The sequence below is a fragment of the Caenorhabditis elegans genome, chromosome V (assembly GCF_000002985.6).
Source record: "Caenorhabditis elegans chromosome V".
In the NCBI taxonomy this organism is placed as follows: domain Eukaryota; kingdom Metazoa; phylum Nematoda; class Chromadorea; order Rhabditida; family Rhabditidae; genus Caenorhabditis; species Caenorhabditis elegans.
Genome location: NC_003283.11, coordinates 6,748,955 through 6,773,904, shown reverse-complemented (window position 1 = coordinate 6,773,904; position 24,950 = coordinate 6,748,955). Strand labels below are relative to the sequence as shown.

The window sequence follows — 24,950 nt, the reverse complement described above, 5'->3', positions numbered from 1 at the left end:
TTTTTGTAATTTTTTTGATCTAATTTGGCGATTGTTTGTTCTTTGGGTTTATAAATAATTACTTGTTTTTCAGACTCGTGACAACCAAATATTTGGAAATGTGCTCATTTTATACGACTACGTGACCACAGAAAATGCTCCAGTTCCAGTATATCTTTCCCACGGCAACAATCGTCTGCGAAGTGCAGTAACAGATAGGCAGTGTGGAGTTGATACCGATTTGCCAGTTTGTAATTATATAATTGGATACCTTCTCTCTAACTTGTATGTTTTCAGTTTGAGCCGAAACTCTTTGAGGAAACTTGTGGAGTCGGAGTGTACCTCAAATTGCATTCGAACAACGTTGGATGGACTCAGAACAAGATTAACCTTCTTGACTATTTATACAACAAAGTTGACATTTTGGAAGTGCTTGGCGCTCTGAACACTAGTCTCCCGGATGTACCGCCTTTGATTGAGACAATCGGAGCGTTCGCATGCTTTGTCTCCTCTTGTCATGTCGCAGGGCAGATCTACCACGCTGTTGATGGCCTTTCCCCGTGGACAACTAAAAGTTAGTTGCGTTTTTTCGAATGAATTTATATGAGGTTGTCGCTAGCGGTTGAATTTTAAAAAATGCAGCAGGCCTTGGTGAAGGAACGAAGAAAATGCGCATTCGCACAGAAAACGAAGTTTGACACTGAATGAAGTGAACAACCAATTCATAATATCAGCGGACCAAAGCACCCCATCGGATTATATGTTAATCGAGAGAATGTCAACACTTGCAAGATATAAAAGAGTACGAAAGGGTGAGTGGACGAATAGTGAATATTTGAACACAACAATTTTGAATTCACAAATAGAACATTTAAATTTCCAAAATTCACACGCAAAATTGTGACAATCGTAAACTCTAATCTTCAATTAATCATTCAGTCTGTAAAAACAGAAATTTAGTATTATCGCCCAGCGAGTGTAGACAGTAGAAGAGGCACTGACATCTCACGCCCCGCACATAAACTCTGAAAGAAAGCTTTAAAAAATCTTCAAAAAATGGCTCCAACTTAATTAGGATTTTTTAAGTGATCAAAAAAGTTTTAATAAAATTTGTTGAAAACCATCAAATGAATAATCATGGATAATAGCCATTTGTTTCCACAACTTTATTAATTTCCATAGACATTAAAAACGTTATGAATATTTTCTGAAAAGCATAGTAATCAGAGGTTTTTCAGTTTTATATTTCGATTTTTAGTTTCCTAATTTTTCAGAGAAGAGCATGGATTGCTTAATACCACAAAGCCGACTCATCCGCCGCTGGTCAAAAATGCTGCAGGCTATGTTTTTTTCGTAGCACGATGTGAATGGACCGGCGCAGATGGTTCAGGCCCATCAACATCATCGGACGTCAAGGAAATGAATTGAAAATTGAAATGATAATCATACTTTTAGTGCCTATCCAGTTTCATTGAGTTTTTTATGTATCGTATTTGCAATTTTTATGTTAACTTTTTTACAATTGCTCTTGTGTTAGTTTTTTGATAGGAGTTCTTAGGTCAAGGTTATTGACAAGTTGAAAAATCCCAAAGAATGAGATTTTTGGGTGGTGATTTTGTATTGTATTTATTCTATAGTTTTTTCCATAATATAAGTATTTAATATCCATATTCCATTGAATTTGGTGAAATTGAATAAATTTGGCAAAAATGAATTATCTTGTCATCGAATATCAAAATCAATTTTTTAAATGTCAATATTTAAATAACAACAAAAACAGTTTGTAGCAACTAATCCTGATGGTTTAATAACATTCATTAAATACATAAATACTCTTTACTTTTTTATTCGACATTTGAAGTATATTGAGAACATATTTTTGAATTTTATGAACTTTCAGATTATTCTCTCTTATAGACGTAGTAATTTTGATTAAGGTTACCCAACTATTACATTGTGATCGAAATGTTTGTGTCCCTCCGCCAACTCGAGTTGCAATTCAGTTTGTAGTCTCGCTCTACATAGTCCCACTCACTACAAAGCACATTTTGAACTCTATATAAATTCATTTTTGAACAAGCTTTCAAATATCAGGATATCAGTATAATAATATTTATGAATGACACGAGTTATGGCTGCCCACTATGAAAGGAGAGTTGATTACTGCATAACGTGCTTGCAGCTGTGGTAATATAAAAGCCAGGAACTGCGCCAGTTGGCTAGAAATAACTAGAAATATGAATTTGATCAATGCTAATTCTTCGGATTTAAAGAATATCTATTCCACTTATATTACTATCCTAAATTTTATTCCGATAGTCACAGTTCCAATTTATGCGGAAGCAATTTACTGTATTATTAAGAGAAGTCCACAATTTCAAAAACTTTATACATGTATTCTAACTGCACATATTCTCGGGTATGTTATGAATCAACGAAAAAGAACGTCGCCAAAATTAACCCAAAATTATACTAGTATTGAATGTGGCTTCTAATAATAAGAAATTTTACTGGGTATCCTTAATTTTTTTCAATCCAATGAAAACTAATTTTGAAATTAAAAGCATTGCAACTAGTTTCTTGATAAAACCCATTAACACATTTGAGGACAGTATTGTGTTTCAGATGTCTTGTTGAAGAGTTCTACGGGTTTCAACTATTCCGCCCAATGGTGTTCGTTCCCGTGATTGGAGTTTATGCAGATGGCATTCTCTCCTGGCTGGGAGTTCATCCTTTCATACAGCTATACGGGATGATGCTCTCTGTCCAAATCAATTTGGGAATTCTTACACATATCACATTTTATCGAATGAAAATAATTATCCCAATGTCGTTTCGATACTATACAAGATGTATTCAGTTTGGAATTTTGAGTACTGTAGCGATGTATACTGGCGCAGTGTTAACAGTCAATATTCTTTTTTTCACAATAGAAAATCAACAAAATGCAAAGAGTTTTTATGCGGTGAGAGAACCTATACCATGCTTCTAAATTCAAAAGTAATAATTACAGAATTCCAACACCATTCCAGATATGCTATGGTCTGAGAAGTATATAGTATCATCTCCAAGAAACCCCTATTACAACTCTTTTCTAATTGGTGCGGCTATGTGTATAGGATTTTATATATTACTTTGCATTATTATTCCTTCGATATGTTATGCTGTCCTGCATCGAACCAAAGACTCATTATCAGAAAAAGTGATAAAGGCTCAGAGAGCGTACTTGCGCACTATATTACTGCAGGTATTTGGTTTTTAAATGTCAAAATACAGAAAAAGTAAAGTAAATTGGTCAGAATCAGACATATTAGATAATCAGATATTTGTCACCTATTTTGCGGTGAGAATACTATTAAATAACATGTTAAGTAGCGTGAGACTGAAAGTTAGACATTAAATAATGGTATATTTATAATCTCGAAAACCCATTGCTCTGATCATAAAAAATTTTACAGGTCTTGGTTATGGTTGTATGTGTTATAATGCCGTTTTCCGTCTTTTTTGCAGGAGCAGCAAATTTGATTACGGATCCAAGTAAGTTTCTGGTTTGTGCGCGGCTTGGTTACGTGAATGATTAAATTTCTATTTGCAACTTTTATGCAATAATAGAGCTAAATTTGTTTACATATTAGGTTATCAGTTCCGTGTTAAAATTCATCTGTTTTTGCTGCACATCGATTTCAATCGACATATGTGAATTAATGCTATCCGGTTTGTTTTTCCACTCACTTTCAGTCAAACTCATAATATTATGAAAATTTTAAAAATTGTTTAAACAAATCGATCATAATTTTTTTAGCTGATGTGCTTTCTGCCCGAATATTTTTGTTAAGTGGTTAAAATCAATTGATCAGAAGTTTGATTCGAATAGAGCAATTCTGAAAGATGGAACATTTGTAAAAAATCTATTGATTTTCAGGGATAATCCCAGCATCTCTTATATTCGGCTTATGTCATGGAGCAGCTACCACGCTAGTTCACCTGTTATCCAACAAGCCATTTCGCAGCACGATGAAAGCACAGCTGTTATGGGGTAACAAAACTTTCTACCGTATCATACCTGGAAATATCTTTTTTCAGTCATAAACTGTGTGACGTGTTCTCGACACTCATCAAGCAACAAAGTGCATACACTGTCTTCAATTGTTCAATAACTTGAAAAATCAAATGACAAAAAAAAACGCACATTCAATTCTCATTTATTTGTTTGTTTCATCACTTTTTCTCCACCCTCACTTTTCCGCAACGATGAAGACGATTTACAATCCACGTTATCCCAATAAAAACTTCTCGTTTTGCGGCTGACAAAGAAATTGAATGCACATGTTTTAGCCGCGTGTTGTACAACGAGAAGATCTCTCAAAAAAGCAGAGAAGAGCAAGAGGAGATGAGGGAAGAAGGGGGTAAAAGTCTTAAGTGACAGGGATCGAGTATTGTGTGATCAGCAAGGGAAAGGGGAGCAACACAGAAAAAAACGTATGTAATAGAAAGAAAAACAGAAAACATGAAAAAAGAAACCACAACAACAATAACTCAACATTTTGGAAAACCTATAGACAAAAAATTAACTAACTACGTCTAATACACTGTTTGAGCATTCGTTCAGCTTGAGCATGCCTTCAGGCGGTATAGGCAATTTTTAAAATGATGTAGAGCTTTTAATACTGTAATTATTGACTTTTCTAAATGTGTTTGTTTTGCATTCTAAAATTTGTTGAAATGAGATGGTATTAAGTAGATATCATTACGCCCCTCTTGGGTGGAATTTCTAGTTCTGAAAAATCACGTAATTCTTGCAATATTTATATTCTGTCCTGTAAAAATCTCAATTACGAAACCAAAACACCACAAAATTTACATATAACACCCTCCATCTTACATCTAGATAGAAATATTATAGGATTTTCGAGGGATTCCCTGAGTTTTCATGTATTTTTTGTTCCGCTCGGCATGCCACATTTCATCTAGATTGGCATCTGTTCTCACTCGATCTGGAATCCTTCGTAGATTATCGCTCTTCTAACATTTTTCTTCTTTATCTGTTCTTCTTCTCTATCCACTTGTTTTGCTCCTCTTTTACTCTCATGCCAAGTCTACATAGCTGCCCCCGAACCACATTCATCCACGGGAGAGAGCTCACTTCTTCCTTCCCGTCTTCTTCTGCCGATCCCATCGTCGAAACATTACACTTCCGTCGGAGACGAAGACTTGGTGAGCATCGACGAAACACGCCGAGAAGTCAAGAGATTCCAAGAATATTACATTCGGGAAGATGCCTCCTGGTTGATTGTGGGCGACGTCTCTCTCGATTTCGATATCTTTTCCTCCCGCCGCCGCCACCGTTGCCGTCGGGAAGGATGTGGCAGACTCCGCCCACCTACTTTGAGCGATCGTCGAAGGCACTCCCAAGTTGGCCCTCATTCTGGGACGTGTTTAGGTCTCGTATCACTACTACATCGCATTTTCAATCATGTCTGACGTCGAAGACGAGTACGAAGATGAGGAGGAGATCGAGGAGGACGAGCCAGTCGCCGACGAGAACCAAGAGCCAGAGGTAATCGTTTTTTGCCATTTTTCGGCTTTAAATTTTTTTTATTCTCTTCATATTTCTAATAATTATCACTATCGTGGTGTTTATTCCATTTTGACCGTATTTTTCTACAAAACTTTAAAAATGCCGACTTACGTGCCAAAAATGCAAGCGTATTTTTACTTGACTTAAGTTTACTTTGCCGCGAGTAAATTATAACTATTACAATTTTGAAATTATTTCACTGCAAAGTAGGCGTAGGTTTCTCCGGCGAGTTATGCCTACACACAAGCTGGTAGGCATTTTTAAGCCCTATGGCATTCACCACTATTCTATTCTGAAATTAGATCCACTTCGTAAACTTAAATTTTTGTAAAAAAAGTCCTTCGTTAGTGTAACCGTTTTGGAACTAGACTTTACTATTTTACTATTTACTATTGAGATTTACTATTTTTCAACCTCCCCCACCTATTTTTTTTTCTCTTGATGTGTTTTGTATCTTTTCAAATCTTGTTCTTACCTAGTTCCAAAGTTCCCAGTTCGAAAATATTTTCCTCATCGATGCCTTTGTCATTCTACCGATGGCACCGTTGTAAAGTGAGGGAGCTCCCCAAACTGCTCACCTAACCTCCGCATTCTTCTCACTATTTTCCCGCATTACACAACTTTGACGCCATTCGGCGCAATTTTCGATTCTAGTTTGACAATGAATGATAATGGTAGTGAGATATAGATTTGATAGATAAATGAACATTCAGTTTACACGAGTTTTATTGAACATTTATAGGCTGAAGAGCCAGAGGCCGAGGAGGAAGCTCCGGCTCCGGCCGCTGCCTCCCCAAGAGCTGCTGCTCCACCAGCGTCTCTCAAGAGTCCAACACCAGGAAGACAACAAGTCAACTTCACTCCAAGCATTCCACAGAGTGTTTTGAGAAAGTAAGAATTTTACTGAATACTTCGAGGAAAAGTAATTATTTTGTTAAATTTTAGGCAACAAAACTACTCATCTGGAAAGCCATCAACCATCCACACCAAGGAAAAGTTGATGAGATCCGAGGGAATTATCCCAATTCAAGCTGGATCTAACAAGTATGCTTCCCAGAAGGGAATGACCGGATTCGGAGTTCCCCGTGACGTCATCGACAAAGTTAAGTCTGATAACTTGGCTGAAATCACTGACGAGAAGAAGATTGCCAACCTCAAGGGATCCACCTGGCTTCAGTCCGGAACCAACAAATTCGCTTCCCAAAAGGGACAGTCCGGTAAGATCTGAACCTTCAAAATTATTTTAAACTGCTTGTTTTTTCTAGGCTTCGGAGCTGTTCGTGATGTCAACTACAAGACCAAGGGAACCGGAGGAGCTTCAGAAGTTCCAGAAGAGAAGGCACGTGCTTCCGATGGAATCGTTCCACTTCAATCTGGAACCAACAAGCTCGCATCTCAAGCTGGAATGACCGGAATCGGAATGCCACGTATTGTTGATGGTAGGTATACAACAGAGAATAATTGTATAAAGTTTATGAATTGGCATTTTCAGTGAGAAGGACCAACGACCAGGATCGTGACTCGCAAGGATTCATTCACCTTCAGATGGGAACCAACAAGTTTGCCAACCAAGCTGGTATGACCGGATTCGGTATGCCACGTCACAACATCACCAAGTAAGATTTTTTGAAATTTGGTTTCTGGTGAAATAGGATTACAGCCTTGTTAGGTTGCCTGAACATTTTCTAATAAGTATTTGGAACATCTGGCACGATTGAAATAGTTTTAGAGTTTTTTAATGTGCTCAGAATAGAGGCTTACTATTGGAATTGAATTTGTAAGAACATAAACTTAACTAAAAACTATTTTTTTCCAATTCATAAATTTATTTTTTATACTATTTGGAACTTACACTTCTATATAACGCTTTTATAAAATTAAACATATTCTAGGTACAAGGACGAGGTTCGCGGAGACATGCCACACGACGAAGGAACCCTTTCAAGACAGACCTCTGGATGGAAGGAGGGAGCTTCGCAAGCCGGTATGACCGGATTCGGAGCCTTCCGTAACAACACCGTCGCCTTCATGCAGGCTCAAGACCAACGATCACAGGGAATGATTCCATACCAGATGGGAGTCAACTTCCTCGAATCACAAGCCGGAAAGACCGGATTCGGACAGCCAAGACAGGTGTACACTCCATTCACTGACGATACTCACGAGGATCTGCCAGCTGATATCGCCCGCCGACCGGATGTTCCTTTCTGGACAGGACAGAAGGAGGCTGATCATGCTAACCAGGTAAAATATTATTTCTTGTTTATGCTCCAACTAATTCTCAAAACAATTTCAGACCGGTATGACTGCCTTCGGTACTCCACGTGACGTCCGCGGAGAGTATGTCCGTCGTATGTGGTAATTACATCTTCCATTCAAATCCATCCAAAAAACCATCATCTCCACCCACATGCTTTTTATATCCTTTTTTCTTTGAATTATTTTTTTTTTGAATTCTTACAATTTTTTTGAGATTGTACTATAATAAAACTATGAGCCTTGCCTTTCATCCATGTGTTACTTTAACTTCAATTTAGTTTTGCCGAGATTAGAAAATGAATCTGATTGCATCGAATTTTCTGGAATTGAAAAAAAAAACTTAAAATAAGGGGAGATTAAAGCTATAATTCTGTATTTATTTGGTTTATTGGTGGGTTTACTTTTAATTTTTCTTAATGACTTGTAGTTTAAAGGTCTAAAACACAAAATATCACTATTTAATAGAATGCTATAATATATTTGTTTGTAGTCAAAAAGCTGTAAAAACTCAGTTTTCACCTGTAATAATGTTGGAAGTCAAACAAAAATATTCTTTCTATGTATTAGGTTTTTATTTTAATTCCGTGTTGTTTTTTCGTATTTAAGTATTCCAAAATAACATCGACCAAAGTATATAACCAAGTAGCTTCTTGGAATACTCGTAAAGTACTCACATTTGTTTTTTGCTCTTTGTTCATATAGCAACCCGATATCACTGAAAACTTTTCCATCTCATCATTAAAAATGCTCACAATCTAATTATATGCACTCCAAAATTATAAGTTAACTCTTCGTGAAATACTGAATAACTTCTACATATACGCGGATTAATTATTAATGGATAATAAAAAAATTTCGAAAGTCAAATGTATGATACTATCATGTCAATTCTCATTGTCGATTTTTTGAAGAAATCACTGACGCTATTATAATCTTTTGCATGCTTATTCCTCCCCTATGAAAGCACACTCTCTTGCCGCGTGCCCTGTACCCATGGCAACGACACGTCTATTCATATGCCACTACACCCCTTTACACAAGATCCTTGTTCTTAAACTTTGCCACAATACTATGAGTGGCGAATCAGTTATCGAGTTCACGGGATTTATAAAAGCCTGTCGCCTTTTTCGTGAGAATCGATTAGCAGAAGCTGAAGCCGTCTGTACCAATCTTCTACGCAAAAACCCATTGGATCAGGTATCGATTTGCACTTTTCCCTTCGCTTAGCTCCAAAAAACTAAGAAGAAAAAGTGAAAAATCAAGAGTGTGTATGTGTTGTGTGTGAGCTCAATAGCAATATGTGTAATATTGTGTAGGCGAGACGAAGCAAAGATTTTTCAAGTTTTCTGTCTTTTCTCGCTTAGAAATGAGGGATTGTGTTGGATAAAGAATTAATCTGATATTCTAATTTATTTTCAGGCAACATGGGCTTTGAAAATGCAATGCTTGTCGGATTCGACATATGTGGATGAGTTGGAAAATGAGGATATGGGATTAGCAGAGACATTTTTGGATCAAAATGTGATTGCACCGAATGCTAGGCCTGGAACTAGTTTTGCAAGACCTAAGACTTCTGCCAAAGGAGTTAATCCAATTTTGAGGTGAGCGTGTCACAGATTAAAATTGAAAGCATTAAATTGGATGTCAAAGTGTTGAGATTTTTACACGAGCATACAAAAATACAACCTGATCCAAATTAAACTTTTCAAACAATTTCCAGACCCACAACAAACGCCGGTCGTCCATTATCTGGCGTCGTTCGTCCTCAAAGCTCATTCAAGTCAGGATCTATGGATCAAGCAGTTCGAACAGCAAGAACAGCCAAAACTGCAAGAGCTGTGAGCAGCACATCTGCAAGAAACATGCGCCTCGGAACGGTAGCATATTAAAACCTTTAATTGAATTTCTTGAGACATTCCAGGCATCCATGGCAGCTGGAGCCGACGGGGAATTTGTAAATCTGGCAAGACTCAATATTGACAAATACGCAGCCGATCCACAAGTCAATCGACAACTTTTTGAATATGTGTTCTATTATTTGAATGATATAAGGGTGGCACATCAGATTGCTGGAACTGCGTCCAAAGCTGCAGGGTTTGAGGATTATTACTGGAAGAATCAGCTTGCTAAATGTTATTTGAGGTATATATATGTATACTTGTAACATACATATATGATGTACATAGGCCGTGAAAAACTAAAAGAGTATTTTCCAAGTTATAAAAATTGAAAACTAATCTTTCCAATTTATTTTTGAGACTGGGAATGCTACAAGACGCTACCAAACAACTTCAGTCTTCACTGGAACAAAAGAAATTGATTGAAACCTTTGCTTTGCTATCAAAAGTTGGTATTTTTCTACAGAACTAAGACCCAATCGTACAATAATTCTTTATTCAGGCATATAATCGAGTAGATCAACCAATGGCGGCACTGAAAACGTATTCTGCCGGACTCGAAGTATTTCCAGAGAACGTAACAATGCTAACTGGAATGGCTCGTGTTCAGGAAGCGCTGGGAGAGTACGACGAATCAGTGAAGTTGTATAAAAGAGTTCTTGACGCAGAATCAAATAATATTGAGGTGACTTTTTTGTTTGACAAAGTTGATTTCAGCAGTGTTTCAGGCAATTGCATGTGTTGCTACTACTTATTATTACGGGGGAAAACCTGAACTCGCTATGCGTTACTACAGAAGAATTCTGCAGATGGGTGTTTCGTCGCCTGAACTTTTCTTGAATATTGGGCTGTGCTGCATGGCAGCTCAACAGTTTGATTTCGCGCTCTCGTCTATACTCAGGTTGGTTTTGGATGACAATTGAAAAGTGTGAACAAGGTGTGTGCAACAGCGTATTTCTGTCGAAAAAGATCTGAAGGTTTGGCTATTGGAAATTGTCGTTTGCTAGAAATATTTGAGTTTGGAAATTTTTCCACTTGACAATATCAATAATTAAATTCTCAATTTTTTTTCATTGTGAATACAACGTTCAGAAAATTTGAAAGATACACGCATATTAATTTTTCATATTTCAGGGCCCAATCCACCATGACGGATGACGTTGCGGCAGATGTTTGGTATAACATAGGCCAAATTTTAGTGGATATTGGTGATCTAGTTTCTGCCGCAAGATCATTTCGGATTGCTCTTTCTCATGATCCAGATCATAGTGAATCTCTTGTCAATCTTGGAATTCTGAAACATAGAGAGGGTAATATATCAGTAGACAACTTAAAGAACACTGCTAAACGCTATAACGGTTTGCAGGTAAAATCGATGAAGCCCGTTCCTTGTATAGTTCTGCGACTTCAAAAAATCCGTACATGTTTGAGGGAAACTACAACCTGGGTCTCGTCTCATTCACACAAGGAAAATACCACGAATGTCGAGAATTAATCGAAAAAGCGCTCGCAGCGTTCCCAGAGCATGAGCATTGCAAAAAAATTCTGAACCATTTGAAGCCACTCTACGAATCAATATAATTTGCGAATAATTTAACAGATATTTGAAATGTACATACCTTTGGTCTCTTTGTTGTCACTGTCATTTGATACTCTTACACATGGCATACGCCAATTTTGGTTAGCAAAAAGACGTTCTTCTGAATGAAATTCTATATCTCCCAGTTACGAGTGACACATTCGTTGCCTTTTACATCATGTGGTGGTCTCTATTTTTTCTAGCTACAACTGCAATTTTAATTAAATCTGAAAATTCAACAGGAAGAACTGATATTCTGGTGATCGCTGAACATCCCAAATTTCTTAGTTTGGTGGGGATTTTTTTGATGTAGGATGAAACTAGACAACATTTTTCACCATTAGAAAAATATAAGCATCAAATGTGGTTTCCAATTATATTACAGTTTTATTTTTTCATATCGACGACACTCATGAATTCCAGAATGAAGAAAAATCATCGCTGGAAATCTCATTTGAGATATGTTTTGAGTGGGAAACAAAACGGGGCAAAGAGCCCAGGAATCGAGAGTTAACCACATGGAGCGAGCTCGACGCGTTTGGAATTATCACTGAAAGCCTGTAGATTATAAATGTTATAAATCCCGAAATTATAATTACTTCTACTTTCAGGGAGAATCACCATGTTTCAAAAAGTATCGTGACTCGTGAGAATCAAATTCAAAATGTTAGATCGAGCCGGTCAGTAATAATACAATCCGAAAAATCACTGGATTTTTCGTCATTTCCGAGTGATGCTCATCTGTTTCAATTGAGATTTACCTCAATCATCAGAAATTCATCTCAGCTGACATTGAATCCTCATTTCGTTTCCACAGCCCAAGAACAGGTATGATTCCAGTTTTAACATAGTTTTTGTATTTGTCCAATATTTTCCAAAGATCCTTGACATGCAAAAATATTTCTAATTTTCTGATCCGTTTCTGTCAGATGTTTGAAAAATATACATAATTTGCTGAGCTAGTATTCAGAAAGAAATTATTACAGTTAAATTCCAAGTTTCAGAGCAACTCATATTGGAACTTTGAAGTCTCCAAAGCTTTTGTACAGTGGATTGTTCATAAAAATGAATCATTCGAGCAGGTATACCAAACTGCCAAACAGATATATCATACAATTCTTAGTTCCAGGCAATCTTTGAGTTCCGTGTTACTCGACGTCCACCGACTTTCCAACGAATTGGAATGTTCTTATTATTCCTTTTGAATGTTTCCATGATATTTGAATACTTCCCAGTTTCCAGAATATTTTGGAATTTGCCATCGTCGGTTGGTTTAAAATATCATTCTATTCATTTGATGTTTCACATAATTCGAATCAATTTTTTCAGAGATTCTACCTATGTTGTGGTTTTCTTATCAGTCTAGTATCAGCAAGTCAAGGCCCAAAATCTGGGAAATTGACAAGTTTTGGTTTGTTTGAACTGAAAACGTTTTTACCCTACTTTCAAATTGTTTTAGATTATCAACTAATGACACTGCTTTTACTGGAGGTTTTCATTGAAATTCTTCACCAACTACTTCCGTTTTTTATTTTTCACTTGAGGTGCTGTCCGATCGAATCTGATCCAACTCCACCACTATTTCCATCGCCAAGTGATCAATTTAGTCTAGATACAGAGAGATCAAAGTAAGAAATTTTTGAAGATTTCTAGAAAGTCACAATTTCAGATGTAATGCTGCATTGGATTCTGCAAGAGCCGAGTCTATGCGAAGTCCGAGAATTGCAAACTTTGATATGTGCTTGGTGAGTTGTTGTTTGCTCTATTAAAGAATTGTAAACGATAATCATTTTTCATTTATTTTTCATTAGTTTGCATTTATAAGTTTCTTGATATCTACAAAATGAACCGAGATTTAACGTTTTAAAGTAAAGTTGTGGCGTGCCATACTAAAAAAGAAAATACTGTGATCATGATAGTGTTTCTTTTGAAATGACAATTCTCTTGGTATTTTTTCAGGCTGAAGTAAAATTTACAATGTCTACATTCAATGAAGTTCTGAATTTGCATTCTTCTGCAGAATGGAGACGGTGGGTATTCGAAGTAACTGTTTTTTTTAATTTTAATTTTCAGAAAGCTGTGGCTAAACGCCTACCGTCGGTTTGAAATTCTTGCGTTCATAGTTCTCCAAATAATTAATTTTGTACTATTTTCAACTTTCTACCAATAAAAAATTAAGTAAAATATTAAAATCAAATACCAAAATGTTCATTTAAAAAAGAAACAAAAAAGGATCAGTGCATACAGACACAAAAACTATGAGATCAAATATTTTGAATTTGTTTTGTTGTTTTGAACATTCAATTCTAATCGAGTGAAAAATGATGAGAGTGAGAAGAAAAAGAGAGATAGATTTTTTGGAAGAAGAGAATTAGAGAAAACAAGAAAAGAAACTGTCCGTCTTCATAAGAGCTCTTGGTTTGGAAAAAATAGGAGAAAAGGAACATTAGGAAGGAATCACAGAAACATGGACAAACATCGGGGAAGAAAAGGAAAATGTGAATCGAAGACAAGAATAACAAGAGGAAAAACGGTTGAAGGTGAGAAATGAGGACCCGTGACACATTGCACCAAAAAATAAGGAGTTAGTAAAGAAAATGAATGGTAGGGAAAAACAAGGAGATGACAAAAAGTGGTAATGTGCGACGACGATGGCGACATAGAAGCGGGTATCACCGGCACCCGCAAGATTCAACCCGCATGTCGGCATACTCTCTTATCACTATTCTAAAAAATAGATCTTGAAGTAATAAGACATGAAGTGTTTCGATTAACTTACACTTTATCTACATCCATGTAGAGAATCGAAAGAGGGCTCGTTTCAGTAGGCACACAGCAAGGTGGCGGTACCTGAAAAATATTTTAGGGTGAGGAATAAGTTTTGTCGTTTCTTTTCTAGTTTTCTACATGACCTCAAAATAAGTTGTTAGGCATGAACAAATTGAAAAACTCAAACCTATTTTTGTCTCATATTTTTTTCGAACAAGAAAAAATATATGAATAACATCATCTAAATCAATAAAAACCTTCTAAAAACTCACTTCATCAGGTCTCAAAGAGTGTAAAAGTGATTGAATAATAGCGTGATTAGTTGCATTTAACTGAGCTGGCATTGGATTTGGACAAGAGCCTTGACATTGATAAGCATCGTAGCCCTCTGAAATTTGATACGATTTCTCAATTTTTCTTCTAATTATCTTTAATTCTACTTTAAAACAACAATTAAAATACTCACTGGGTGCCATAATCCAGTCTTGCCAATTTAAATCATCAAAATCCACGTAGAAATCAGTCCTCCGACAAAGATTGCTCTCGGCCTCGGTGTTATGATGCTTTCTACCCTACAATAGAATTGATTAACAATTTTTCTACTTTTAAGAAATCACAAACCTTTTTTCGATTTTTTCGTTCGCTGTTGCCTGTTTGTGCACTCCGTTTCCGCCGCACACTGGACGGTTCGGACAGGTCACTGAACACAATAAGCGGAGCACTCTGAGCCCGCGCGTAGGGCAATGAGCTCAGTGAGCTGCTCTGTGTCTCTTCGATCTCCACATCTTCCGGCAAATCGATGAAGAAACTGATACGATTTGTTCGCCGCAAAAAAGCGGCGGTCACATCAAAATCGATCCATTCGGTAAGGTTGTCGACGGATCGAGATTCGATTTGAAATCGATCATTGTTCTGTAGTTTCATATTGTGAGAAAAAAAAATGCTAAATGATTTACATACTATATCATCTTCAAAAAAATAAATACTAATATTGCCGGACCTCCTCGCTTTGTTGTTGCGTCGTAACCGGAGCTGAAAGTGGCAAGTTACAGATGGAAGGTGTTCAAATGAGCATAAGAATAACATTTTCGAAAAAAAAAACAGAATTGAGAAAAACTCACTTTCAAAGTAGCCTTAGTCACTTCTTCATTGTGAGCATTTCGAGCAGCCAATGAGAGGTTATAAGACAACAAGAACCCTTCGTTATCTTCAATAATCTCCTGAAATTTAAGTCTTGGTATTTGGGTATAAGCTAAATCTAAAATCTCACCTTCGGATAATAGTGTCTGACCCAGTCGACATCATTATCATCGTCATAAATATCCCACATGTGTTGTGGAACATCAATGCTCGGACCAGTCTGCACAGGTACGTGCTCGAGTCCCAACTTCCGAAGCAAACCGCGTCGGGTAGCGTGGGACGCGTGTTGATCGGCAGCAGCAGACATTGGTGTGAAGGAGATGAGGAGGAAGAGGTGGAGAATGGCGGACAGTTGGAAGCTGTGAACAAGGGATTTTGTGCTTGAAATCGTTGTAGTTGTCCGCACAGAGTCGTTCATAGTTGAGTTGGGCGCATCAGGCAGCCACTGGACATATCGTAGGGAATGTGGAAACAGATTGGACAAAAAGGGAAACGGGACAGGACAAGGACTTCTATTTGCGGGGGGCTCGCCGATGACGACTCTCCTCTTGTTTAGCGCATAATCAGGCTGAAAAGTCGGACTATTTTTTTTTAAAGATACAATGATTTGAGATACAATGACAGAGAGTAATAGAACCCAAAGAAAACATTATAATTCTGTAAATTATAAAATAAATTTGTAGAAAATTTAAAAGAAAAATGTTCCAGATGTTTTTAAAGATTTTCCGTGTAAAAAAAAAGGATGCAAGTGTAATAGAGAAAGACGGTATCACATTTTTTAAAAATAATTATTGAATGTCCTCTAATAGACAGTTTTTTTTTCAAAGTTTCAAAGTATTTTTTAAACTCATTAAAAAATGCCACTAATTTCTACTACGAATCAAGCTACAATTAAGGAATGGTTGAAACTTGAAATGTTACAATCCTAGAACTTTGGTATATTTTTAAACTTTAGAAACATAATGCAATAAACAATGAATTCTAGCTGTACTTGGATCTAGTCAAGCAACCAGTATGAAAATAAGATTAAAATTGTTTCCAAGAACTGCGTTCAGACATCTAGACTTGTTTTGCAGACTGATGAAAGGACGAGAAGAACAAAAAAGTTCATAAATCCAAAAATGCAAAAGACGGGTTTTCGAAATGCCTCTTGTCAACTTACTACCACTGTTGCTTAAAAAAGCTCAAAAAATGACATATAAATGTGACGTTGAGGGGGAGGAGAGGAACACCCACCAGATTCATCGAGTGGGTGTGAAAAACAATAGCTCCACTTTCAGAAAAAGAGGAAGAAAAATGCAACATAATGTAAAGGATTGAGAAGAATGAAATGAGAGAATCGAATTTCAATGTATAGACACAGTTGGTGAAACTAAAGATGGAAATCAATTGAAAATTGGCAGCGATTTAGAGCCTGAGCAGAACCGTTGGCATATTGTAGACGCCATCTATTTTGGGAACATTCTTCTCATATTTTCGACACATATACACAAATCGCAACAATTCGGCACAGAGGGGGAGGCTGCGGGCGGTGCGCTCAAAAAAAGAAGGCGTTTTTGGTTATGATAAGTTTTGCGCTGCTGCTGCTGCTCAACCCGAGTAAAAAAGTTCCAGAGCACTAATGATGAATTGATCCCGAGGGATTGTGCAAGGTTGCCCCCTTTAACACTCGTCGGCACCGAGCTTGGGAAAGCTTTGAGTTGCAGATTTTGGTTGGTAAACATTTGCAAGAAGACCCCAAAGACGGACATTACAGAAAAAAGTGAGATGAGGGAAGTGAGCGTGAGAAAACTGGAAGGTCTGCAAGATTTGGCAAACAGTATGGTAATCAAGGAGGCTACTGGGAATTATAGAAACGTAAATGTTTGTAATTCAATTTCGCTCATTTCAATTTTCCAATTAATTTGCAAAATTTCACGACAAAAAAATTGTCTGAGTTCATAAAAATGATAGGAAATCTACAGCATTTCCAAATTTGTTTTCTAAACCAGGTTAGCAAGTATTGTAGGATTCAGGTTGCTAAAAACCGTTATCCGATTCCAGGGTAATAAAAAAGACATTTTAAAAGTCTACAAAAATTAACATGCTCATCAACGTTGAGGGGTGTTACCTAAATTTTTCTGAAGCTCTGAGTTCTGAAACTTTGATATAATTTAAACTCAGTTTTAGGTCTTGACAGCATCTAAGAAAAATCTAAGAAAAAATGTTATCAAAAATTCCAGGAAAATTATCTGTATTCAAAAAAAATTTTATACAGATTTCTTGCAAAAGTTCCAGCAACTACTGACAATATTTTTTGGGGAGCGGAACACTCGTTCTCAATATGAGAAAAATACAAAAAAAAACTAGGAACGGAATGTGTGACGAGTAAAAGAAGAATGAAAAAATGAGAAGCCTACATCACATGAGAGCCGACCGGTTGGTCTTCACGGACAGCAAGAAGTTGCTCGCAACTTCAAGAATGTTTTCTTCTCATATCTCGACAATGATATGATATTCGATACGGAGACGGCGGCAACTTCAAACGATAACTAACAATTGTGTTTGCCCCCTGATAGCAAGTTTTCAGATGTTTGTATCCATGACGGATTCACGGATTCCAATATCTGCCTCCGTGCCGACAATATTCTTTATTTAGAACTCTATTTATTGATTTGGATTTGCCGTGAGGCTTTTAAAGTTTGAAATTTCTCCTAGATTCGGGCCAAGCAAAAATGCAAAAATGCGCAACGCTTAAAAAAATTTAATACTGTATTGGCGAGATTCTAAAATCTTACTCTAACTTTTTAACCAAGAAAAACTAATTTTCAAACATCACCGTCTCTCGAAACTCTAGAAGAAAGTTTGAACTACTAGAAAACTGATCGTCAATTTTGTGAACTTTGGCACAGAGTGTATAGTTTTCAAAACAAAAAAAAAACACTAAAAACCGAGGAAAAAAGCAATTGCAGTGTTCATACAGATTGTAATGAATCTCAACGAAATCTCACTTGCTCACGACTTTTTTTTTCGACAAATTCTCTCAAATTACTAGTGCAAGTGTCTCAGCTGGTCGAAAACCGACATAAACAAAACGTCACTTGAAGGTCTTCTAGTCACAAAAATGGTATTTAAGATACGGTAAATTGGATAGGACGGCTCCGGAAACGACATTATGGCGCCAAAGGCATACGGTAGAAAATGGAAGGAGATGTGGTGTGGTGGAAAAGGTCAGTGAGATGAAGTGTTTAAAACAGAGAATGGACAGTTGAATGGATGAATAAATATAATTACAGACGCAAAAAAGTGTAAAAAGAAGACATTATTAGTGTCCTAAGAACGGGATATCTATGTGGTTAAAGATAATTGAGTTATGAACTAGGTCAATCATTTTTTTTTTGCAGATGAATAATAGAATAAATAATTAATATATAGGGTTTTGGAAACGATTTAGCTCATTTTGTCTTAAAATTGTGGGTTTTCCAAAAATGTCTGCTAGCCGAAAAACTTTGAGACTTTCCGAAAATAATTTTTTAAAGTAAATTTTATAGATTTGGAAGAGTAACAGTAATACAAACAGTGGAACTTCTCATTTTTTGTAATTTAGTCAGGTTTTTTTTTCAAAATTGTTAAAACTGCCAATTACCATAATTACAATAATTTTTCATTTCAGAAAAATGCCGAACTTTTCAAAATCTACAATCGGAAAAATTATTGATTGTCGCGCAGGGTTGCTTTTAAAACGGAAAACCTACAACCTTTAGTTGAAAATCAGAAAAATGTATTCCTTGATAATTCTAGTTTTTGAAACTTTAGGTTTTTATTTTGAAATGAAACGAAAAATGTCCTCTAAATACCACCAATGACGAGTTTTTATAGTCCTGTACTTTACTCGTCATGGCGCCGCCCACTTTTTTCCGTTTTTTATTCATTTTGTTCGAAAAAAGTACGAGATTGAGCTATACGAAATTAAGCCGAATTCCTACGCCTCCACACATGGGTCCTCCTCACAGAGTTTTGCAATTGTTTGGAGGCGGTTCGAAAGCAAATTGAAATTGAATCAAGTCTCTCCCCCCACTACTTTTTTACTTAGTTTTGTGTTTTTTTTTTTGAAAAAAGTGACGTTAGATCAGAATAAAATAGTTTATACTTTTACAGCGGACAGCTGGTACTTTTATATACTTGTTCGACTTTTTTATATGCATGCCATCTTAATTCTGGCTACGATTGACGTACAACACTCGCTGGTAATACGATATCAATTTGACGATAGACGAAGAGCAGTGAAGTCATGGGAGCAGGATAATTAAGAAAAAGAGAACAATAAGGAAAAGTTGAAGATTTGACCCGGAAATAACGTCACAATAACATTGGATCATTCGGGAAAGGAAGCCAGACAAAAGAGGTAGGTGGGAGGCGCAGACTCCGCGTCAAGATCAGGATATGATGGACTTATTTTTAGAAGTTTTAAATGCCTATTGTTATTTATAACTTTGGAGTTATGTATTCTTGCAAAAGTGCAAAGTGTGACTCTCAAACAAATAGAATGAGGAACTGATACGATGCAGAAAAAAGTTGATGGAAGCACGCACATATTTAAAGCGTAATATTGGACCAGGGAAGTAATACTTAAAAATTGTTCGATGGGAAATAAACAAATGAGACATTTTAAGTTAAAAAATACCAAGCAAAACATTTTCAGAAATAAAAAACCGATAATTTAATTTGGCAGAGCGGTAATCTACATATTTTTTCGTAGTTGTTTGGGTTCGGCAAAATATTTTTATTTAATCAATACTTTGTCAAATATTTTATGAAATCGAGCAATTTGAAAGATTCAGATTGATTTTGTTTTGGGGAAATTCGCTCAAGTTTTAAGATTTCCAAAACCACCAAATATTGATTTGATTTTTTCAAAATATACCATAGTTGGTAGAACTTATTTTTAAAAAACTGGGTTTTAGCTTCAAATTAACTGTACATAAACGAAAAATCAAGATTAAAAAGAGACAAATAAATAAATAAATAACCGAAATTCAAAGTCACACAAATCACCCGATGTCAACGAAAAGAAACAAAGCGGTGAGACCACCTCGAGAATCGTGGCGAACAGATTTGTGTACACGATAAACAAGAAAACAATGCTCAAAATGAAACAGCCAAGATCAACTGTTTGATCACGGATTCTGGAAAGTTCTCGAAACTCTTCAAAAAAAAGTTCCAAAATCACTCTTGTGCATGTGTTTGCAATGTGCTACCGATCGCCACAAATCAATCTTCTTCAGACCCATTTGGTCGTGATTTCCGGGACCAGAGATGCCAAAAAAAGAAAACACATGCGCTTGATAATAAATTGATGAGAAACTAACAAAAACGAAGTGTTCGCTTAGTTTAGATGATCGGAGGAAAGTCGGGCAAAATGCGATGGCTCGTTTCTCATGATAGATGCTCAGATGCGACATCGAATGGATACACAAACAAAAACGTGGTTTTCTTGTTCATGTCGACTAGAGCCAATGGGACTCGAGCATTGTCACATGGTGAGGTGATGCCGTAGAAAAGTCTGGACAGGCATTGTTCGTAGAGAAGAAGGTCAAATGAGTCACCACGCCACTTTAGGTTGGTGGAACAGATGTTGACCGATTATTAAGCGTTTGCGTGCGGAAAGTGCTTGCTGGGTTATGATCGAACACTAGGCGTAGTTTTGAAATTATTTCAGGGAATTCTGAAAGAATTGGGGTTGTCCGTATGAAGAATGGCAATCAGCTTATATGGTAATCCATCACTTGATTTGAAATCTCAAAATTCGATAGTCATTAGATTTGCCCAAACTATGGTAACTATGGTAAGCTGAAAAATCGTAAATGAATCGAAAAACCGATGTGTTATGATTTGGAAACAATTCAAAAAATGATCAGAGTTGATTTTGGCTGCGGCGCTACAAAAGTTAACAGTATCTAGAAAAATTGACTACAAAAACAATTTAGCCGAATATAGCGATGGTGGACATTGAAATCAAGAAATTTCTATGCATGTCTCATCCAAAAGTGTGAAAACTGCTAAATTTAACGTTAACCGTCCAGTCAAGCTTGATTATTATTGTGATGGAATGAAGAATATAATCAAATCCTCGATATCAATCTTTGTATTCTAAAAAACTTCTATGAATATTACTAACTTTTCATTAAATTCCAACCTAAAAATCCCTTGATATCTGTGCTCTGAACTATCGCACACAGCCAAAGGGACTTCCGAACTTTTGCTCAGTGCTCATTGAATTCTAAAATCGATCAGATTTTGAGATATTGATACTGAGATTGATATCTCTAACCTCAATGAGAAGCACGTGTTAGGGGTTTAGGTGAACTGATGTAAGAGCATGCTTCTCTAGAAAAGTGAGTGCTGATGTTCTAACGGACTAGGAAGATAGGTGAGTTTTATTCAGTTGCTGAGATGGACTCACAGATTTAAAACATATTCTAAATAATAATCCCTAAATGATCTAGGTCTATAAAAATAGTTTTGAAGTTACTGTATATTCTAGGATAGCCGACGAGTATTAAAAAAATTATGTGATCTTTGAGAAGAAGTAGTGAAACATCGTAAAGTCAAAATTTGAACTCCTGCTAGTTTTTATCAAAAAGTGAGATTTGATATCAATCGAGCGATAAAAATCGGGCGGCGATGCCCTAGAGTGAGAAAAAGAGATTGAGACGGCCGGCTTGAGGGCGGCGACGCCTTGAACGATAGGAATATCAGGGAAAACGGGAGAGAAGAGCCCGCCAGATTCGCCGTTTGATTAATGTTGCTGAATGTGGCCCCAACAGTCGCGCCCCGATGCTTTTTTCTTCTTTTTCCTTTACTTTTCACCCTCTCCCGACTGCATCATCGTTGTGTCTCGTCGTCTTCATGTCTGCGGAAATAGTGTATATGAATTGGAGACTTTTGGGGAACCTGTGTACTTGAAGGAGCACCGAAAGGGATTGATAGGGATGAAAAACGCAACAGGTTAAAAGAAGAAGAAGATGAAGGCATAGATCGGTGCAAACTCGGATGTTGCGATCCAATTCGTGCTCCACCCGACTAATAATTCATTTTGCAACCCCTTCTTCTGGACACGTGTTGATGTGATGTTAGTGCCCTCTTCAATGGTTGTGCCAATACATTTGTGACGATAGAGGGAGGAGATGAGGGTCATCTTGTGGATATCAGAGTGCGATGGCATTGGCAATGAGCCAATTATGTATCACGTGACTTTTCAAGGGATGGTTTTAAGTTCAAATATAGTACTATGAAGTTTAGATGGCTAAACAAAAAATTAATCCAAATCTGCAAAATTCTAAGTTTCAGTTCACACCAGACTTCAAAGCTTACGGTTGGACTAGGTTATAACAACAATTTAATAGTAAGTTGCAAAAGACATAATCTACCCTGTGAAACTTTGGTCTGATATGTATTTTTTTTTCTTTTTTTTTCGAAGGGCCCGAGCCTGTAGCAGAACTCTAAGTTGTTTTTACAAAGATTTTACAGTGTTTAGGGGCGACCAATATTTTACTTGAAACTTTATTGTCTGAAATTTTTGAACGAGCTGAGTGAATGAGTTTACAGATTCCAGAAATAATGTTTTTTTTACTTCTAAACAATAAAAAACAGTACAAAAGTAAGTTTAAAAAACCTCAAATTCTGAAAAAAAAAAGTTCGAACTTAATTTTTAAGCTGAAGTAAAAATTTAAACAAAGTGTTAAATCATCCAAATTTCTAGAAAAAGTATTATCGTGATCTTAGCTACTTTTCCGACAATTTCTTGAATTCATTTTTTCTACACCCACGAAATTCCTTTAGCAAAATACAGAGAAAAGTAAACATCAAAAACAAAAAACGATTTCGTTGAAAAAACATAAAAGTTCTAAGAAAATACTGGCTCAATTTTCGATCATCATACATTGTTTAGTTGCAAAATTGTAACCTTGACAATTGGTTGTTATTATAGAGTGCAAGTTGCAGAAACAAATGGTCTTTATGATCAAACTGTACAATGTAGATACCGTACTCGTGTATTGAACTAGAATGATTTGGTCCCGTTTACTAGTGATATCAATTTCAGATATAGACATAACAACAAGACAATATGTTACATTTTGTTATGGTGGCCGAACGCAACCGTGAAATTATTACACAAAGACTCGAACACATGACATCAACACAGAAGAAGAAGTCACAGTTCAACGTTTTACTGATCAAATCGATGTGAGAAATGTTAATTTATCACTATTGAATTTATATTCTATGAATTCTATGAGTTTCTATGAGTTTGACGCAGTGTTAAAAATGAGTAAATTAGCAGTGAAATGTGTCTTAATAGAAACGGTCAATTGAGTACAAAAGAAACAAAATGAAAGAGAAAGGCGGCATGGGTGTTCAGGTAATAAAATGCGGAAAAAGGAACATGTTGAGAACATTAAAAGGCGGCTCATCCCTTTGTCATCACTTAATTGAAAAGTTATGATGTGCGCGGAACAAGGCGACAAAAAAGGAGGTAACACCATTCTGGCGCCTTGGAAAATGGGGGAAAAGCGGAACAGCCAGAAAAGAAAAACCGAAACCAAAAAACGCGGGGCCTAATTATAAATCGAAGAGAGATAAAGGAAAATGTAAAATGGCGACGAATTGAGAATATGAAAGTTTCTAAAAACAGATGTGTGGCAAGATTGATTACAGGTACAGGTGAGGAGACTGTTGTCGGGATGATGGACAACGTGTGTCCCAAAATAGATGAGGGGTGATATTTTCGAGAGTGTAAGGTATTTGATAACAATAGGGTGTAGAGGTTTGAAATTATTAGTTGGTGAGAATGAAAAAAATTTCCTGGGAGGCTTTCGAAACCAGGGTGTTATCAAGAATTTTTGTTCTTGCTTAGCGGGAAATATTATCCTAAAAACTTTCGAAAAATTATCAAATTTCAATAATACTGCTTCGAAAATTATTGCCTGATATCGCGCATCCATTGATCTATTTTGACGGATCATATCTCGGTTTTTTGAATTTAAAGAACAATTTTTTGTTTTAAAAATACAGAAAACTTTTAAGCACGTAATTTATCCGATGAAAATTTTTTGGCCAACCTATAGGGAACCGAGATATAAACTGTCAAAGTGGAGCAAAGGGGGTATGAAAAAATTGGCTCTATTGCAAGTTTAAATAAATCTAAACAATGTTCTCCATAACTTCCAAACTATTTGGCTTTTTTATATCCGCGTAAACGTAATGCCTCCTTGCTCATTTACAACAAGCTCAAACGGGTTCATACGTATGTATATTCATTGTGTTTGTACTGCAGATCATCTGATTAGCTGATAGGTGCACGGGCACGCCGAGTTGGTAGAAAAAGAAGATAGAAATTTGGAAAAAAAACTGGCTGTGAAGCTGACATAAATATGTACAAGTAGGCATTGTTTTTGAAGCGTAGGAGGATGAAAAAGGCGGAAGAGCAACGTAAAGAGAACAGAGGAACGATTGTGTTTTAGTGTTAGGGATGATAAATGGACAAGTGCTCAGCAAAATAATGTGTCTGGAGCAGAAGGAGATGCACATGGAGAGTTTTTTGCAGCAGGACATAAATAAACGTTTTGTTTTCAAGAGAATGCACTCTAGGATCTCAGAAGCCAGTAAGCACAATATTTTGAAACAAGTGTCTATTTGTTAATTTTTAAAATCATTTTCTTATGCGGGTACTGTAGTTTTAGCATGTTTGGTCTTTTAAATTTGCGTA

At 36.4% G+C, this 24,950-nt stretch overlaps 7 protein-coding genes and 2 non-coding genes across 10 annotated transcripts; 7 read left to right on the top strand and 2 right to left on the bottom strand.

The window, feature by feature from the left end:
- Positions 1-69: 69 nt before the first annotated feature.
- Positions 70-1,695, top strand: ZC404.16 (uncharacterized protein). Its single transcript, NM_001269140.2, has 4 exons — positions 70-226; positions 277-553; positions 622-791; positions 1,254-1,695. Exons 3-4 carry the CDS (start codon positions 740-742, stop codon positions 1,334-1,336), a joined length of 135 nt encoding a protein of 44 aa, NP_001256069.1. The 5' UTR covers positions 70-226; positions 277-553; positions 622-739; the 3' UTR covers positions 1,337-1,695.
- Positions 1,696-2,159: 464 nt separating this feature from the next.
- Positions 2,160-4,271, top strand: srh-30 (Serpentine Receptor, class T). Its single transcript, NM_072313.6, has 6 exons — positions 2,160-2,398; positions 2,605-2,944; positions 2,993-3,226; positions 3,438-3,516; positions 3,902-4,015; positions 4,063-4,271. Exons 1-6 carry the CDS (start codon positions 2,217-2,219, stop codon positions 4,134-4,136), a joined length of 1,023 nt encoding a protein of 340 aa, NP_504714.1. The 5' UTR covers positions 2,160-2,216; the 3' UTR covers positions 4,137-4,271.
- Positions 4,272-5,118: 847 nt separating this feature from the next.
- On the bottom strand, positions 5,119-5,403 carry T25F10.1 (uncharacterized protein; the record flags this gene model as incomplete). Its single annotated transcript, NM_072312.5, has 1 exon — positions 5,119-5,403. The coding sequence occupies one exon, from the start codon at positions 5,401-5,403 to the stop codon at positions 5,119-5,121; it is 285 nt and encodes a 94-aa protein (NP_504713.1).
- Positions 5,173-8,137, top strand: clik-1 (Calponin-like protein OV9M; the record flags this gene model as incomplete). Of its 2 annotated transcripts, NM_001028987.4 has the most annotated exons (7): positions 5,173-5,536; positions 6,300-6,448; positions 6,503-6,774; positions 6,823-6,996; positions 7,050-7,173; positions 7,450-7,801; positions 7,854-8,137. In NM_001028987.4, the coding sequence occupies exons 1-7, from the start codon at positions 5,453-5,455 to the stop codon at positions 7,917-7,919; spliced, it is 1,221 nt and encodes a 406-aa protein (NP_001024158.1). In that variant the 5' UTR covers positions 5,173-5,452. The 2 variants fall into 2 exon arrangements, with proteins under 2 accessions (NP_001024158.1, NP_001368068.1); NM_001380677.2 differs by lacking the exon at positions 6,823-6,996 and having other exon boundaries at positions 5,390-5,536; positions 6,503-6,710; positions 7,127-7,173; positions 7,854-7,919.
- Positions 8,138-8,832: 695 nt separating this feature from the next.
- bbs-8 (Tetratricopeptide repeat protein 8) lies at positions 8,833-11,438 on the top strand. The gene is made up of 9 exons (NM_072310.7): positions 8,833-9,013; positions 9,236-9,417; positions 9,537-9,693; positions 9,738-9,958; positions 10,075-10,162; positions 10,217-10,399; positions 10,443-10,615; positions 10,849-11,024; positions 11,081-11,438. Exons 1-9 carry the CDS (start codon positions 8,888-8,890, stop codon positions 11,293-11,295), a joined length of 1,521 nt encoding a protein of 506 aa, NP_504711.2. The 5' UTR covers positions 8,833-8,887; the 3' UTR covers positions 11,296-11,438.
- A 5-nt stretch (positions 11,439-11,443) lies between these two features.
- T25F10.4 (Neur_chan_LBD domain-containing protein) lies at positions 11,444-13,495 on the top strand. Its single transcript, NM_072309.3, has 10 exons — positions 11,444-11,585; positions 11,717-11,853; positions 11,905-12,121; positions 12,298-12,375; positions 12,423-12,560; positions 12,623-12,704; positions 12,753-12,921; positions 12,963-13,038; positions 13,253-13,323; positions 13,367-13,495. Exons 1-10 carry the CDS (start codon positions 11,472-11,474, stop codon positions 13,461-13,463), a joined length of 1,179 nt encoding a protein of 392 aa, NP_504710.1. The 5' UTR covers positions 11,444-11,471; the 3' UTR covers positions 13,464-13,495.
- On the bottom strand, positions 13,487-15,770 carry dbl-1. Its single transcript, NM_072308.8, has 8 exons — positions 15,333-15,770; positions 15,184-15,282; positions 15,023-15,094; positions 14,684-14,974; positions 14,529-14,634; positions 14,335-14,450; positions 14,073-14,143; positions 13,487-14,020 (listed from the first exon to the last, which is right to left on the bottom strand). Exons 1-8 carry the CDS (start codon positions 15,618-15,620, stop codon positions 13,966-13,968), a joined length of 1,098 nt encoding a protein of 365 aa, NP_504709.1. The 5' UTR covers positions 15,621-15,770; the 3' UTR covers positions 13,487-13,965.
- A 958-nt stretch (positions 15,771-16,728) lies between these two features.
- On the top strand, positions 16,729-16,863 carry T25F10.9. The gene has a single exon (NR_068963.1). It is a non-coding gene; the product is annotated as an Unclassified non-coding RNA T25F10.9 (non-coding RNA).
- Positions 16,864-19,031: 2,168 nt separating this feature from the next.
- On the top strand, positions 19,032-19,265 carry T25F10.7. Its single transcript, NR_068962.1, has one exon. It is a non-coding gene; the product is annotated as an Unclassified non-coding RNA T25F10.7 (non-coding RNA).
- Positions 19,266-24,950: the final 5,685 nt, after the last annotated feature.